The 17,990-nt window shown below is 36.5% G+C and overlaps 1 protein-coding gene across 1 annotated transcript; it reads left to right on the top strand.

Annotated features, from left to right (window-relative positions):
* The first annotated feature begins 3,490 nt into the window (after positions 1-3,490).
* On the top strand, positions 3,491-14,765 carry LOC103721191 (protein HEAT INTOLERANT 4-like). Its single transcript, XM_008811284.6, has 14 exons — positions 3,491-3,875; positions 4,311-4,349; positions 4,500-4,553; positions 4,636-4,699; positions 5,160-5,218; positions 6,370-6,494; positions 6,606-6,665; positions 8,376-8,434; positions 12,404-12,477; positions 13,289-13,327; positions 13,515-13,577; positions 13,815-13,862; positions 13,975-14,103; positions 14,280-14,765. Exons 1-14 carry the CDS (start codon positions 3,669-3,671, stop codon positions 14,325-14,327), a joined length of 1,068 nt encoding a protein of 355 aa, XP_008809506.4. The 5' UTR covers positions 3,491-3,668; the 3' UTR covers positions 14,328-14,765.
* Positions 14,766-17,990: the final 3,225 nt, after the last annotated feature.

Below are 17,990 nucleotides of genomic sequence, written 5' to 3'. Positions count from 1 at the left end.
TGAATTCTTACTAGAAGTGCCTTTCAATCCAAGTAAATCATGGAGAAGATGGTTATCGATATAATTCTACCAAATTATGTCGAAGAGCTGCAAGGGTTTATCATCAAAACAAAATTAATTTATTGTGAGGTTAGATCTCAGTGCAAGAAAAATAATTGGTGAGGATCAGGAGAGTCTCTCTCTCTCTCTAGCCTTTTCTCCTTCACATATCTGCAACTCCCCTCTTTCTCCCTTCCTCAATAGCTTTCCCTCACCTCTCAGCAATGCTGCTCTCTCTCCGGCCCCTTCCTCTTCTCTCTATCCCATGCACAATCTCCTCCTCTCCACCCCCAGGCCCCTACAACAAGCTCTACCTTCCTTCGCATGAATCCACCATTGGATCATATACCATACGAATCTTAAAGTGCTCCAAACTCTAATGTTCTTTTGTCTGCACTAATCTCAAAGTGGCTGACGGATGTATCTTCGTTTTACTTTTATTTATACTTTATTGTTGGATCTTTATTTATTTTTATGTTCATTGTTTTTTGTTTTTCAACTCTAGGCTATTTTTTATAAATTTTATTTTAAGTTTTAATTTTATTTATTTATTTTTTTATATTTTCTTGGTTCTTTTTTATATTATTTACTAATTGATCCATTTTTATTCTCTTGTCATGTATATTGATATTTCTTTCTTTTCTTATAAAATTTTATTCTAATTTATTTTGTCAATCATACTTCTATATTTTCTTTCATATTTCCAAGTTATCATTTATCCTCTAAGTATATCAATTTTTCATTTTTTTGATTATTATATCAATTACTTGATATTTTTAGTTTATGTTATTGTATTTCTATTTAGCATGATTTTATGTTTTTGATTCATTTATGTTATTCTTAATTTTTGTTTTATATTCATTTTTTAGTTCCACATCTGATTCTATACTTTATTTTCTAGTATTTTGTTTAGTTTATTTTTGTAATTTCTGAATTGTTTTATTTTTTACTTTTCCTATATAGGTTTGTATTCTTATAATTTTTATTTTAAGTTTCTTTTATATTACTATTTTCTTTTTTGGTTCAACTCATTTTGTCATACTTATTTTGTTTACATTCTTTGGTATATTTTGCATGCGATCCATTTCTCCTCTTGTTTTATATTTTATATTTTATGTTATATATTTTATTTTTGTTCTAGTTTATTTTCTTTAACCTTGTATCCATATTTGATTTCATATTTTTATTATTTTTTTGTTATTAATACATTTATTTCAACTAAAAATGAACTATAATTTATATATTTTTAATTATCATATATTTTTATTGAAAGAACATTGCACACGTTTATTTGGTAGTTTGTCAGCAGCCTTTTAAAATCCATGCCTCATGCCTATGATAGAAAAGATTTATTTTTCACATTCTTGCATAAATCCATCAATTATATACTATCTCTCTTTCTCTTTCTTCCCACCCATATTTATGGATTGATCTAATGTTTTTTTCTTCATTCGACATCACATTCCTTTGAAACATCTGCTGCACATGTCAAATGCTAATTTAGCATAAATTTTAATATTAGATGCTAGCACAACATAGCTATTATTTAGTATGATTGCCTGTTAAAAGCTTGGCATTCTATTAACCTTAACAATTGATGCACTATCTATGGATTTTTATAAAAGATTAAATTAATCTCAGTAGCCTAAAGCATGGTACAATCTAAACTCAAAAAACAATGGATTCTTAATGCACCTAGAATCCCAAGATTCATAGGCTGGTTTAAATAAACAAAGGCAATTGACCGTGATTCTAGCTATTTAAGGTTGAGTTCGTTAATCATTTTACATATTGTTTTTTAACATCTATTCACATGCATACCTTCGACAAGAATATGTGCTTGTGAAAGTTGTTTTTTCATTTAGAATATTAGGTGGCATGTCATCAATTTGCACAAGAATAAAATTGCATATGCTTGTACCATATTTGCCATTCTCTAGTTTTTAGTTGTCATTTTTGCAACTTGTACATGTAATTTGTTGACTTAGTTAAAACATCTGTTTATAATTTACTAAATATCTATCTTAACATTGTCATCTTGTAGCACTTGTCTTATGTGTATATTGATTCAAATTTCAAGAGTTACTGTAATGACATCAATGCTCAATCTGTGAACCCATCTATTGGACCTTATCATGTTTAGCCATGATCTATCCTCTCATAATGAGCAAGATATCCATAGAATATGGATATTTACCCCTATAAATTATCTATGCTAACCAAGTGTCCTCTATTGATCAACATGATTATCACTCAGGAAATTGAGTCGGTTCCATGACTTTCCTTAGATTTGTAGCATTCGAAAAAAAACAAAATATTTGGCTCAATAAAGTTTAATTCTCAATACGCCATTGTAAAATTCTTATAAAAAAATATGCTTATGAGATATTTTAGAAGGCACAAATATGAAACATCATTGATAAATGATAGCATAAAAAGTTCTTACCAACTATCTCATTAAAAAGTTTATAGCTTTGCATTTTCATGTGACCCATATATACTTTGTTGCCAATTGTTAGCTCAATTGGTTGCACCTCTCAGTTAAGAACTCATCTCTCCAGGAGGTCAAGGTTCAAAACTATAGTATTATTCATATATAGTCACACTACTTGTAAACATGATCTAGTTTTTAGATTTTTCTCTAAAAAATAGTAATTAAAAATTATCCCCGAATTATTATTTTCTTAGCAAAAGCAGAATTTATTGAAAATATGTTGTGTATTGCATTTTAAAAGGGGTATAAGTGAAATATTAGATTCAATACACATGATATATAAGGATTATAAGTAAAGAGGCGATGTAGTGGACCATAGCATTATAAAAACTCACAAATTTAATAGTGAAGATTAGATAAGGTTATCACATCCGACATAATAGTGGCAATAAAATCTTCTTTTCACATGTTTGGCTACTAGCACCCATGTTTCATCTGTTCCAACTTCCTTGTCTAGATACCTAAATAATCTACAATTGTGCATTTATAACCGAGCTAAATGTATTTCTTTTAAAAAAACTGAGTTTAATGTACCCAAGCATGTATTTAAGGCAACAGCCATCTATGCAACCAAGATTTGATTTATGCAGGATATCCATTATAATGGCCCTGCACCTTAGCTTATATTAGGACCATTTACAAAAAAACCGGACCGATTCGGCCGGTCCATTCTGTTCAACTTGATCCCGGTCCGCAGAACCTTCAAGATCCATTGAGGTTTCCCCACCTACATTTATCGGCGTGCCGACCCACTGCTTCAAATTTCCTAAAAGAGCCACGTGGCTGGTCGCCCTCGAAGCCCTTCCCATCCCCCCCAGCAGATCAGACGACCAAAATCACATCACAAAATATCGGACGGCTGGGCTTTCAATCAATCCGATCCCTAAACCCTCCCTCACGCCCGTTTGTCCTATCAATTGGACATCATAAATTGGCTCTCCATTCTCTCTCCTCTTCAAATTTGGATTGCGACCGCGTTCTCTCTACGCACAGATCTCTCTCTCTCTCTCTCTCTCTCTCTCTCTCTCTCTCTATATATATATATATATATATTACTCTCTCTCTGTCTCTCGATCCTTCGCTTGCTTCTCTGCACCCCTAAACCCAATCTAAGTCTTGATTCTTTTGTTCGGCGATGAGGAGGAAGAGGAAGGCGGCGGCGGCTAAGGCTGAGACGGCTGCGGTGGAGGCGAAGAGGGAAGAAGAGGGCGGCAGCGGCGGCGGCGGCGGCGGCAGCAAGTCGTCGAACGAGCTCCCCAAGGAGTCCAAGGCCTCCACCAGAGGGAAGCGGATCAAGGCCCCCAAGACGGAGCCTGAGTTCTTCCCCGAGAAGAGGAATCTGGTGAGGGTCCTTCTTGAGGCCTATTTTTTCTGTCGTCTGTTTCTTGTTTTCGTGCGACTTTGGGGAATTTGTAGGGTTCTTAAGGGGGCGATCGTTGGAAATTTGTTGGATTTGGTGTTGATTGGCTCTGTGGTTTGGATTATTTGGGATTCGTTCATGTGGATGCGGGCGTTATTCTGTTGGATTTTGTTCAAATTGCATTTCTATTGCGGGATGTATGTGTTGACAACTGCATCATTGCTGAGGCCACACACTTTATTTCAATATCTACTTCTCGGATTCTTCTACTTTGACGCTAAATTTCTTATTTTTGTCTTATGACCTAAATTTCTCTCTAGATGGTGTTATTTCATGTATTTTTCGCAAATTGTTTCAGCATTTTATGCTTGCTTTTGTTGGGCTTTCTTGGGCTAAATAGTTGCTATTGTTGTGCAGGAGGATTTATGGCAAGCTGCCTTTCCTGTTGGAACGGAGGTCTGTTTCAAAATCAAACTTTTATTATATATCATAAGACAACTTATGGAAGCTGCTGTGTAAATAGGCGCCAAGTACCATGCTTGATAATATTTGTTCTCTTTTGTTACCCTGAGTTGTTGTGAACCTTGGTACGTTTGTTGATGACAGTGGGAAAACATGGACAAAATTCGCGAGATCAACTGGAATTTTTCAAATTTGGAGGTATGATTAAAGGATTTCCTTTTTTTTAGTTTTGATTTTTTTTTTCTGTTCACTGTTCTTAATTCTATTTTGTGATGAACAGAAAGCTTTTGAGGAGGGAGGAGAACTTTGTGGAAAGAAGGTCTACCTGTTCGGATGCACTGAACGTAAGCTGTTTGTCTAGCTTGTGTCCTGTACATTCACCTTATTCAACTTCATGCTTCTTAAAATTACTAGTGACTGGATGCTACATTGTTATCAATATGTAACCATAGCCTTTGAATTTATGTTAGTTGCATAATATAATCTTCAACCATGACTGTGTGTAAACTTACCCTCTTCATTTTTCATGTGGTCTTGGAACTGCGCTCTGCATTTAACTTGTGGTCTTGGAATCTGTGCTCTGCATTTAATTTGTGCTTATGAGCATGAAGATTTTGAGCTTGCATTTGTATGCAAAAACTCCTCTGTTGTGCTTCCTTCCCTTTTTCCCTTTTTTCTTTTTTTTAGAGTTTTCAGTATAGTGAATATTGTATTTAGCATATTTATGCTTAATTGCTTGTCAAGCTTATTTAAGATCACTGTCTATATTAATATAATTTATTTAACCCTTTTTCCTTCTTGCAGCTCAGCTGTTGGATGTAAAGAATGAACAGAAAATTGTACTTATCCCCATTGTGGTAGCTGTAAGTAATTCATATTCTATTTTCTCACACATGAACTTAATTTTTTGAACTTTCTTTTGGTTAGACTTTGGTGTATTCTGTTGCTAGTGAAGCACATGGCCAAATATATGATCTGAATCATGATGATCCATCCATCTAACTAATATATAGGGAGGTGAGAGAGGTTACATGTGAAACATACATGTGTTCTTTGTGGGCCGTGCAGATTTTTTGATTTATAGTAAATACAGTTGTAAGTGATGTAAGTAATGCATGTTGCAATCATCAAGTGCTTTATCTTCATGTGGGACCACAACATATGCAAATTTAAAACATTGGTTGGCCTGATATCAAATGTGTAGGCTGCGAATTCTATTCATTTGTATTTTCTCAGTCCAAGTTGTTTCAAAACATGCTTATCTGAAGATATTGAGTCTAGAGCCTGCTCTAAAGTAATGTGGTTATGGCATGGGTCTGCAAAACAACTGCATGCCACAGAGGGGCCTGGGAAGTGCTTGGCCTGGCAGTTGTCATGTCAAAGAAGAGATAAAGGAGGCTAGCTCGCATATGAGTTGATATGGTTTTCAAGGGATGGTTTTATCATGACATGAGGGAGATTGAGAGAGCAGGGTTCGCAAGCAGCTGAAGATAACTGATGAGGATTTGTAAGACGGGTTTTGTTAAGGTGGCTTTGTAGAGACATCACCGTGCAGATGAAGCCTCCCGCATTAGTATTATTTGAATAAGGATATTTATTTTAGGGACTAATATATTAAATTAGATGTGCATCCACAATAATTTCCTTTAAGTATTCTAATTATACGGTATTTGTATACATATGAATGAATGTATATGAGAATCATGGACTAGTACAATTTCAGTGTTGCCTAACTTATGGATTTTATCTCTGTCCTTTCTGAACATCCAATATAGCATCATATGTGTTTCGAGATATTGTGGAACATGACATCTCATGTTATTCTGTCTCTAATAAATAACATGTGATGCAATTTTTTACAGTGTGTGCTGGTACAGAGCTGCTATTTTATGTTTTAAACAAATTTCAGTTTATCACATCAAAACATTTTAAGGATTGTTTGTTCATATGAATGGTGCAGTTATGATTGTTGATTGGCTTGTTCATTCTTTCTTATTAAGGTAATCTTGAGCAGGTGATTTCTCCTATTCCACCATCAGATAAGATTGGTATAAAATCTGTTCAAAGGGAGACGGAAGAAATAATACCAATGAAGGCAATGAAAATGGCATGGGTTCCATACATTCCCCTAGAAGACCGGTACCTTCTGTTCATGCTTCATATTTACGATCTTGAAACTTCAAATAGGATTATACAGAATTCTCTATGGAAGATTGTGTTGCTTAATTTAGCTTTTCTCTTCTTTCACAGGCATAGTCAGGTTGATAGATTGAAGACTCAAATATTTACCTTGGCCTGCACCCAAAGAAGGTACAACTACATGTATTTTTAGGTTTTCATTTTTATATGGCTTTTGTTGCACAATATTTTCCTTTCATGGTATAATTAAATGAGATTATCCCATGTTTCTGTACCATGTAAATTATGTTTCTGTTTTTTATAATCATTTAATATTTATTTCTTCAAGTGATGAATGCCAAATAACAAAGCAGTAGTCTTTGGTGCTCTTGCTAACCTCCTTGGATCTAGGCATCTTGCTAACAAGGGTTCATGTCAGGAAATTAATATCCAACATATTGACGGTTTAAAGCGTTTAAAAGCTAACATCAACGTAGTTCTTGTAGTGGCCTATGGATAACTTTTTGTTAATATACATGCTTCATTTGTAGTGGCATATGGATTTATTGACATACAACCATATTACTACTTTTTTAGTACAAATGTGTCGCTATTGCTTCTTATTCTATGTCAAACAATTGCATGCATGCATTTAAATGCACTAACACCCTTGGACTCGATTTTGTACCTTGTTTGGTGATACATATACCAACAATAGTGGTTATTTCAGAATTATATAAGAGAATATTGCTCTTTTATGCTAACTGTATGATAAATTATAGATGTCAAAAGTTGTTACCTATCAACTTGAATCTTAACTTTTTACTTAAAAATATTTTGATCCAATTCAGTTCAAGTTCTAAAAAAAATTGAAACTTCTATATTGCTGCATTAGAAGTAAACTTGTGCATACAACTAAGAAATCTGTAAGCATGCAGGGCTTATGTGACATCTCTTATACATTTCTGCTGTTATTTTGATGGTGCTTTGCTGCAGTTCAGGTTGTCACTACATATTACTTGATGGTTCTAGATTTTGATTGATTGAATTCTTCCCCTATATAGTTTTCTCTTTCCTATTATGCATCAAACTGAAGTAGTTTATACTTTTAGTTGCACATGCATGATCAGTTTTTCTTGCCTTTTCTTTCATTCCCTTACATTCTTTGCCTGTCAGCTATTCCATTAAGATGTTACTTCCCCTGCATTTGTAGCTGTTTATCATAGATGTACTATTATTTATTACAAATACTTGCTTGTGTGATTCAGCTGTTGCATTGGACAACAATCCTCTTAAGTATGCCAGATCATGTGTTTTTATTTTCTTCCTTTGATATTGATGCCTTTATAATGGGATTCTGAAACCTTGTGTCCATTATCAGTCAGATGGAATTTAGTTACTTGTGGCTCATCAGTTAGGAGAGCTATTTAAAATGTTCATTTGAATATATGCGTTTCAGTTCTATGTATGCCTGATTGGATGTGGACATATTGAGTGCTTGTGTAGTTAAAAAGTTCTTTGATTTATTTTTTTCATATTGGTTATTTTCTTTTATGTCTTTGGAGTTGTAGCCTGCCTGCATTTTATTCAACATTTTTCTTCTGAGAGCTTAATGTATGTATGAATTATGAAATTATGGTATAATGTTGCACGAGGAAGCAAGGATGGTTTGATTGGCATTAGAAAAATTTAGATCTTTGTGATTCTTGTTACAGCGGGACACTAAATATCTCATGTATCTCTGTTTGATATTTTTTCTTTTCTTTTTTGTTTTTTAATGTTAAAATTTTGCTGGAGGAAACAAACTTTTTTTTTGTCACTTCTCTACTGTAGATGTTTTGATCTTATAAAACGATATCACATCTTAAATTATGATTATATAAATTGGATATTCTCATGCAGATCTGCTTTAAAACATCTGAAAATCGAGCGCGTCAAACAATATGACTATTGCCTTCCTTGTGAGTTTTATTGACCTTTTATTTTTTTCCTATTTTGTGCAAAGAGTTGTTGCAGCCCATTTCAAATTTATACCTTGATTAATTTATTTTGCAATAATTTTCTTTGCCCCAACATCTTTTTTAGTAGATGTATGTGATATGTGATTGGAGCTTTTGTTCCCTGATGTTGAATGCAAGAAAGTTGTGTTGAATATAAAAGTATCCCCACAGTTTTTTTTTTTCATGGGTCTTGTTTCATCAAGATCAACCATAAATGAGTTTTCTGAAACCATTTCTTATAGTTATATATCTCACTGTCCAAAATATCTGTTTGTCTTTGAGGTGGAAATTTGCTGGTTGATGAAATGTCATGCAAGGATCGGACTGCCATACATGCAAAGGAGCTGAATGTTGAAGTTGATCATGAATTTATAACGTGTTGAAGCATGTAGGCTATGATTTCTTGCTCAATTATTCAATTTAAATTCTAATAGATGGTGGAAAATTAGATAAGCCATATATTTGAAAGGAGAATTTACTAACTAATACTCTTTAAATATCTGAAGACAAACTTAAAAGTAAGGTCATGTTCAGGTAGCTGTAATTACATATGATGCCGATTTTAAGTGTCGCCTTTTTTTATGGAAAGGGTTTCCTATATACAACTTCAAGACCGTAGTATAACATTTTGAGAATTTAACGAAAATGGCCAATGCTAAATTGATTAAGAAAATACATATGGCTACATGTATACTAGAATCATTGATGAAGTGTAGTGTTATTTAAGAATAATGGAAACATCTTAAGAAGATATCATTTCATTGGACTTTATACATGCCCAAGAGTTATATTTGCGCTTTTTGTTAAGTTGTTGAAAACTGAGCCAAGTGATTGAGATTTTTGTTTGTAGATTGTCTAATATTATAACTAAACCTACATATATCATAATGTCATCTAAGGACATTGGTCAACGGCAAACAATTGAAGTTTGAGCCAATCCTTTGACTGGCTATGGAGGAACCTGTGATAACTTAAACCAAGGCTTCAAAAGCGACCTAGTGTTCTGTTAAAAAATTCTGAATTGGGCATTTCAGTTAGTTATTCTTGGCCAGTCTTGTTTAAGGAATACAACATATATGCACTAAGAATCTTCCTTTAAGAACTTCCAGGGCCATGAATGACTTCTTTGGAACAGAGCCAGGTAGAGGATACGGATAGGAGGGGAGCGAAATGGGGGTAGAGGTTGGGGTAGGGATAGAGTGGGGTGAAACAGTATTAGCTAGGGGCTGGGTGTTAGGGGTAAAAGGTGAGGTAGGTAGACTGGTTAGACAGGCAAGGTTGGGAATGAGGTCAAGGAGAGAGGGCAAGTGGGTGAGAAGGATGGATCATGATGGAGGAACTTGGATGGAGGACCTAGGGTTAGTGCTGGTGAGTCTCTTGCTCTACGCATCTTACAATAAGCTGGTTGATGGTCAACTCAGCGTGACCATTTTTGAGTTGTCCAAACACAAAATAACAATTTGACATCTAGTTTAATTTTGATTTTATTTGTGACAAGTTAAATAGGAGTCTGAAGAATTACATAATGACTGGAAGTCTACTTTCCTCTAGTGTCAAAATACTTTGTAAGAATCTTTGTCTAATTAGATGAAAATCCAAACTTTTTTCTTTTCTTATCTTGTGCTTTTATTGTAAAATCAAATGGTTTTCATACACAAACCTATATCACTATTATATATATATATATATATATATATATATATATATATATATATATATATATATATATATTTTGTATTCTAGATCCTGTATATTAATATCAACTTCATAGTCGCTATTATGCAATCTATACACACTCCCAAATTTCTACTAATTTGTAGTTATAGCCTAGATATCAATACCCAATTCTTAATCTTGTACCATTTCATATTAATCATCCTATCTGGTCATTATGTGTGATACTTTATATTCTATATTCTATTATTAGCTATATAAATAATGATACTTTATTCACACCTATGTATATCAAGATTTTGTCATGTTGAGTTTTGTTTGTTCTAGTAAATTCACTGTCATAGATATATGTGTTTCTTTGTCTCTCTGCACTCTTTATAGGCCATTCAACTAGAGCTTGAATTGCCTTCATCATCTAGGTCTTTGGTAGTGAATTCTAGTTTTTTTAATCCCCGAACCAAAGTTATGACTATAGCGCTAACTTATGCTACTTGAAAACTCCAATTTGCTATTTTCCTTCTCCCAACTATCCATTCTATGCTATACTTCTGCAGCCACATCCTAAATTTTTCCTATACATGTGTGTATGCAATATTTATTTGTCAAAACATTATCCAGCTGTGCGACTTACATTGCAATTGTATCTCCATAATGCTCAAAGTCATGTAACATTTCAATAGTGCATTTTAGTTCTGTCCATCCTACTCTGGTTGAAATAGTAAAAGTGTCTTTAATTTTCTTATCTTTTTCTTGTTAATTTAACATTGTGATGAAATTAAGTGTTCTTAGCTTTCTTTACTATCAATTTGAACTATAATGCTATCTTGTTGAATCTTTATACTGAGGTTTTCGTCTTGATATTGGTTTGTATCAATATAGGGCACCCATGAATATGACCCATGAATATGATATATGTAAAAACTGAGGTCTTACTATGTTGGCTGATACAAAATAATATAATTCAAAATACCAACCTATGCAATATCTTATATTATCTGATATTTTCCTAACTTTTACTATCTTAGCTAAATAAATATCAGAATCAAAGAGCCCGGAAACAATTGTCAATCTTAATATTGTGATATTGGCCAATTAGCTTAGTTCCTATTATCAGTTAAGATTTCCAATACGTCTTTTGCACCCATAATCTCCCTGGCTTCCATCTCAGCATAGATAAACCAAGGTCTTGGCTCATCCTAGTATTGGTTACAAAGATGGCCTATAACCGATGATTTGAAAGACCTTGCTTTCATCACCCTGCCATAAAAAGAGTTGCTTTCCACCAAATTTGCGTACTGTATGTGAGTTGATTTTTCCATATGCTTATCCTGGACTGTCATTTCTCTTTAGCTCCGGTCCTGTCTTAGATTTACCGTGTCATGTTGGCCCAATGTGTCAATGGTTTATCATTACAATTTGTCTGGCTTGCTCCTAGTCTCATTTCATGTCCTAACAAGTAGGTCAGGATTGTTGGTTACTAGGTCCCAAACTTTTTATCTAGTTGGAGCAAGAAGCCATGGCCAAATTAAAAGCTATTTGACCTGCATTTGTAGGTTAGATAAGTTCAAATGTTTAGATTTGGTAGATAGTCATCATATAAAGAGGCTCATTGTATGAAATTAGTCCTAAACCAATCTTAATAAACCATATTGATAATTTTATGGAGCCATTGATGGGGTCATTAGGTTGTTTGCTGTAATAAGTAGTAATTTGCTTTTGTTAACTACATTCTTTTGATTGCTTATGTTAATTTAGCTTATGTTGATTTAAAGCTTGTAAATTGCCACCTGGGTTGTCATGCATACTCACGGTGCTTGCCTTGTTTTCTGACAGCATTATCAGGTTTCATTGTCATTATTTATTCTACATCTGCATGCTACAGTGAACAAATATTCGGGCTATTCATTAGTCCTAAACACATTTGAAGCCTTGAGTTGCAATGTTTCTCTTTCTTTAGTCCATGGTGTTGAATGGAAAAGAATCCTAAGATTTGTTTAGTGAATTACTTCAAGTGGAGAGCTTGTTGATCACTGCTTAGTGCTTACTCGTATTTAATCTACTTAAGAAGATTCTTTTTTTTTTAACTGGTGGTTCCATTCTTGTTTGCTGATAATTTTTTTTTCATACATTGCTGAATATTTGTTTTGAAAGATATTTTAAGCATCAACAGAAGATGAGCTTTATGATCTGTAATTTGTTTTCATTTACATAGCTGCTAATGTAAGTTCTCATGAACTCTGCATAATTTTCTGACAGATTTTCAACCTTTGAAAGCTGATGAAGATGAAGATGACACTGTTGTTAATATCATGTTTCCATTAGAACCACCGGTAAGCTAATTTTAACAGTAAATATGGTTATGATTGGCTGATGACTAGTTCTTCCTTTGCATGATTGTGATCTAACTTTTTTCCCTTGCCATTAGTTTTCATCCCAATTTTTTTCTTCAGTGCAAATGAACTTAAATGTTTATAATATTTGAAATTAACCTCATTCAGCAAGAATTTTGTATCCTATTGGGATTGACAACCTGATTTGCAAACTCTTAACACTATATAACAGCGGAAAGATTGCTCAACTTTGCAATTTACATAATACCCCTAGTTAGATTTCATTATGCCCAACCTTGGCACACTCTTACTAATTATAGGCCTGTTATTGTTAGGATTGCTGGCTAATCTTCCTGCCCAGTTATCCTCCTCTCTCTCTCTCTCTCTCTCTCTCTCTCTCTCGCTCTCTCTCGCTTTCTTGCTCGCCCCCTCTTAAAAAAAAGACACTTCAGTCCTAAAAAAACTCTTCAGCTTTATCATTTTGGCAGCACAGCCATTTGCTGACAGTAACCATTTTTCCAAAAATTAACAGCAAATTATTTGTGAATCTTTTTAAAATTTAGAATTTAGTTAAATTGCCCTATATTTGGTAGCCAGGTGCAAGTGCGCTATAGTTAATAATCTTAAGTCTTAACTATGTTCCTCATATACAGTTATATGCACGTACTGGTATAGGAAGCAAAAGTGCTTCTCCAGCAAGATTCTTCTTATGCTCAAGAATCAGTTTATGTTCTACTAAAAGCATTGATTACTTAAATTTACTTTTGATGGTATCCTCATTGTTTTGATGCTTGACGATTTGCTTGTGTAGGTTGTCTGTGATTTTGACTGGGAATTGGATGATATTGAGGTATTTAGACATCAATTCTTGCCTGCCATTTTGATTTGCACCATCTTGTATTTTTATCCTTAACTACCATTGCCATTGACCCTTATTAATCTGAATAGCCCTAAAAAATGAAGACTCTATTTCCTTTATGTTGCTACTTGAGTTGTCCTGTTCATCTGAATCAGTGCTTATATGATATGATATCCAGGAATTCACTGATGAACTTGTCAAGGAGGAGGCATTACCAAATGATCAGAAAGATGCCTTCAAGGTATTTCGACAAACATAAACTCTCTCTCTCTCTCTCATGCATATTCATGTCTGCTTTATTTCATGTGCCACCTGGCGGCAGTCAAGGTATGTTGGATGATACCTGTAACCATGGTGGTCAGGATATGTTGGATGATACCTGTAACCCTTCATGCCACTTTCACAGAATTCTGTACTAATGTTAAAGGAGAGTTGACTGCTTTCTGATATCATTTACTTATGCAATCTGCTTTGTCAGGAATATGTAAAGGAGCAGGTTAGAGAACGAAAGAGAGCACAACGACAAGTAAGCAGATCAAAAGTGTTCATATTTCTTTATTGCATGGATTCTAGTCAGCCAGCATTTGACGATAATGTTCTTGGAGAGGGCATTAAAAGTTCAGTTCATGTATCTGCAGGCGAAGGAAGCAAGAAAAAAAGCTATTGAAGATATGGATCCTGAGACAAGAGCTGCATTCGAGAACATGCGATTTTATAAGTTTTACCCTGTACAAACACCGGAGACACCTGATATAAGCAAGGTGAAGGTATGTGCTGATTGTATTTGTGCTTGCACAGGCGTGTCATGTGCACTCAGTGGGGCCTGCAATTATTCTTATTCTGAGGACTCGTATATAGGTTTTTCCCCTGATAATTTTCATATCCTGGCCTAACTGATTATCTCTCTTATGACTTTGGGTTTATCACTGGTGTTGTTATGCAGGTACCATACATAAATAGGTATTATGGAAAAGCTCACTTTGTGATGTAATGGGATCTCTCTTTTGCTGCTTTTCATCATATCTTGGAATCTCACTTTTGACCGGCCTGCTTGTGGCTTCTGCCCTGAAGAGATCGGAAGCATTTTTGATTTTTGAGGTGGGAAGAGTGTCCTTTTTACCTTCAATTATATCAAGAATCTGCAGCAATAGCTTTAGTTTATTTTTTCTTCTTCTGATAGTGCCAGTGGGCGAGATTAATCCCTGATCACCCTTCTATCTTGATAGTCATAAACATTTTTTTTTTTTATTTCTTTTCTAGCCTAAGGTGGATCAGGTAAAGAAGTGGGAGGGAGGTGATGGTTTTAGATACATGCTGACAAAGGGCCTGTAATTTATTTAGAATTTCCTAAAGATGTTGCAAGGCATTTCCAAAGATTTTTGCAAAATTGTTTAAGCCAATAAATTTGGCAACGACTTTTTAATCCTTCTATCTGTTGGCAGCCTTTGGCTTAAGACAATTCTCTATCCGGTGCATCCTTTACTGCTGGTAGTTTTGTTGCGTTTAGTCTGTGATAGATGTCCCAACCATTCTGATGGATGCCCCTATACCAAATAAATCCTATGCAATTTTACGAACATCTGAATTTTCAACTCTCCTTGCGAGAAGCGAGCAAATGCTCGGTTTGAATCGATTTGTGAAGGAAAAAGAATTCATTTCCTGCATGAAGGTCAGCCAGAGGCGATGCTTCTCTTTTATTCTCGAGGCCAAGAGTTTTCTTTCTTGTGTTTGTGTGTGAGAGAGAGCCTAGAGGCTAGCTGAAGTAGGGGTGGGGCACCATGAGACCTTAGTGTAGCCCTTGCCACGTGGCAAGGTGTAGGTGTGGGTGAGGTTCGATTTCGAAGTGCAATGGGCCTTCCATCAACACCTGTTTATGTAAATTCTCAGGTCTGCGAGAAGTGGCTTGGTTTGTCTGGAGGTCTGGGTTTAGATGCAGTTGGGGTTTGTATCGCTTGCATTGTGAGTAGTCCCTCCCAGTCTCTTTTAAAACATGATGGTGTTTAATCCAGACAAAATTATTGTACCTTGATAATTTTATCTCTTCTAGTTTGCATGGTACTTTATGACATTTTGTGGAGGCAGCATTTAGGGCATGCTGTAAATATGAGTTTTTTTTTTCTTTTTTTATGCACTGGTGGATAGAAAAAAAGGAAAATTATAGTTTGCCATCTCAACTTTTAGCCATTTGCACAGCTAGCCTCTCTTCTTTAAAAACTTTTAATTAGATCTCTCAATTTAATTTTTGTTGCAATTTAACCCTTCCATCCATATTTGTTTAATAGGTTTGCTTGTGACCATGTGAGTCCTAAACATTTTGAAAAAACTTCTAATATACCCTTATCCTGATAAAAAGAACTCCTATCTGGCCCGATCCGGATTCATGTGAATGGTTACATGAAGGAGTTAGTGTAGTTGGAGCTCTAGGATAATTTTTTTTTTTTTTTTGGCTAAAATGGAAGACTTATACATTTCTAATATAAATATATTTAAAAAGTCAAAAGATAACAAATCTGAAAGCGCTTTAGGCAGCTCTTTTTCTCATCAACCCAAAGAGCTTTTCTAGAGTGGTTAGCTACATATGGCGCCACCTAATCCACAACTATATTGGCATCTCTATAGACATGTTTGGCCTAGAAGGCAACATCTCCATCTACCGGAGCCCAAATATCTTGGAGCAATGGGTGACAACCACTTATGTTGCCAGTACATCTTTAGATCTAGCCGATCACCGTAGCTGAGTCATCCTCGAGCAGGACTGCGCTGGCCCGCAGAACATGCTGGACTTGACACAGATCAGCCCAAGCAGTTTTCAGCTCTCCACTAGAAACATAGATGTCAAAAATCTAGCACCCACCAGTAACAACTACCTTGGAGTCCATACCTCTAATCACGAAGCCTGCACCACCCCTCCTGCCACCATCTAGCATGCATTCATCAAAGCTGACCTTAAGAAAACTTGGAGGTGGGGGCTCTTAGGTGAAAAATACCGTCTATGGCGCTACAAGAGCAGATATAGAGCTCCAGATGTCCCGAGCTATCAAAGGCCTGTCCCTACATAAGTGATCTCCGTTGCTTGTGCACGGGCCCGCTCCACGACGAACCTAAGTGTAGGGTTTCTCTATCCAAAAGTCCAAGAAATATGTTAAGCAGTATAAGTTGCCCTAATGGCCACATACCGGGTCTAAAGGGCTGCGGTAGAGCGTTTGAATGAAGGAGCCTGACTAGCACTAAGCATCCGACGAGATATTGATGAGCCTCTGTCTCGTTCGCACTAAAATAGAGCGTGGTCCACGATCTCCTCCATCTGGCACTCAAGGCACTGCGGTTGGATGCCCAGTTTCCGCCCGCTGGGCACAGATCTCGTCGGCAACCGACTCCAAACCACCTTCTAGAGGAACATGACAACCCTTGGGTGAAGACCGAGCCTCCAAATCCAGGCACAGACCTACCTCGAGTGTTGCTCACTCCGAAAGAGGCATAAGATGTCTCTCACTCTAATTCTAGGGCTGAAGAACGTCTACTAATCCCTCACATCCAGGCTAGCACTCTCTGGAGCTGGCAGCGACCGGACTCTCTCCATGACGTGCTCACCAAATAGATGGCCGATCCGATTGACATCCCACAGCACCCCCTCCAGGCGGAGAGGATCGCAAACCCATAGCCCTGACCACATCCTCAACGTTGACTATAGTCGGCCAGAGCCTCACCGAAAGAGTATCCACCTAAGGGTCCTCCATCACATCAGCACTGCACCCATCACCAATCAACAACCTGCTGTTAGCCAAGATAGTGGGCATATACCTACTGATCTCCTGCCAGAGGAAGGAGCACCTTTGGCCATTCTGAGCTACCTCATCCGCCGTCACCGGTCCATAGTGGGCAGTCATCACTTAACTTTAGAAGCACTGCACCTCTAGTACAATCAGCCCCTCTCTCTTTATAAGAAGAGATTAAACACCCAACCCTCCTTTGCAAGTCGGCAGGCAGACCATTTCCCACACCAACAGATACAAACCATGATCATCGCCATATGAGCCCCACGGAAAGTTTCAGAGAAGCCGCTCAATCCTCATCAACATAGTCTTCAGGACGATTATGTTGGACATGAGATAGACTGACATGGAGCTCAAGATCGATCTCACCAGCGTCAGTCTCCCCATCATGGATAATGAGGTTGCTCTCCGACTCTCCAGCCGCTCTTGGATGCGCTGCACCATGCCGAGGCACTTCGATGCCCACAGTCTCCTCCCCATGATGGGGATGCCCAGATAACTCCACAGCCCCTCTTGCTCTCTCATGTCAGGGAGCCCCCTGATAGCCTGCTTCACCCGCAACTCTGTCTTCGGACTGCAGTAGATGGTAGATTTGTGAAGGCTTACCCTCGAACCTGATGCCTCATAGTAGTCCTCCAAGATATATCTGTGCCCCCTGTCCTCGCCCTAACAAGGAGGAAACAGTCGTCTGCAAACAAAAAATGAGAGATAGGTCAGGCACCGAGGGCTGACATGTAGGTGTCCATCTTTGGCTCCCGACATGCTGCCTACAGTGCATGATATAACACATCAACGCAGATAATAAATAGGTAAGGAGATAAGGGTCAACCTTGATGAAGCCCCATGGTGGAGCGGAAAAAAGGCGACGACATTCTATTGAT

This window comes from Phoenix dactylifera, chromosome 7, assembly GCF_051530095.1.
Source record: "Phoenix dactylifera cultivar Ajwa chromosome 7, Ajwa_hap1_PhDact_Kaust_v1.1, whole genome shotgun sequence".
Lineage (NCBI taxonomy): Eukaryota > Viridiplantae > Streptophyta > Magnoliopsida > Arecales > Arecaceae > Phoenix > Phoenix dactylifera.
This window is presented reverse-complemented; position numbering and strand designations above follow the sequence as displayed.

Coding starts and splice junctions, on each gene's coding strand:
- LOC103721191 (XM_008811284.6), top strand. CDS start 3,669: ATGAGGAGGAAGAGGAAGGCGGCGGCGGCTAAGGCTGAGACGGCTGCG. Junction 4,554..4,635: donor GGAATTTTTCAAATTTGGAG/GTATGATTAAAG, acceptor TGTGATGAACAG/AAAGCTTTTGAGGAGGGAGG. Junction 6,666..8,375: donor TTGGCCTGCACCCAAAGAAG/GTACAACTACAT, acceptor ATTCTCATGCAG/ATCTGCTTTAAAACATCTGA.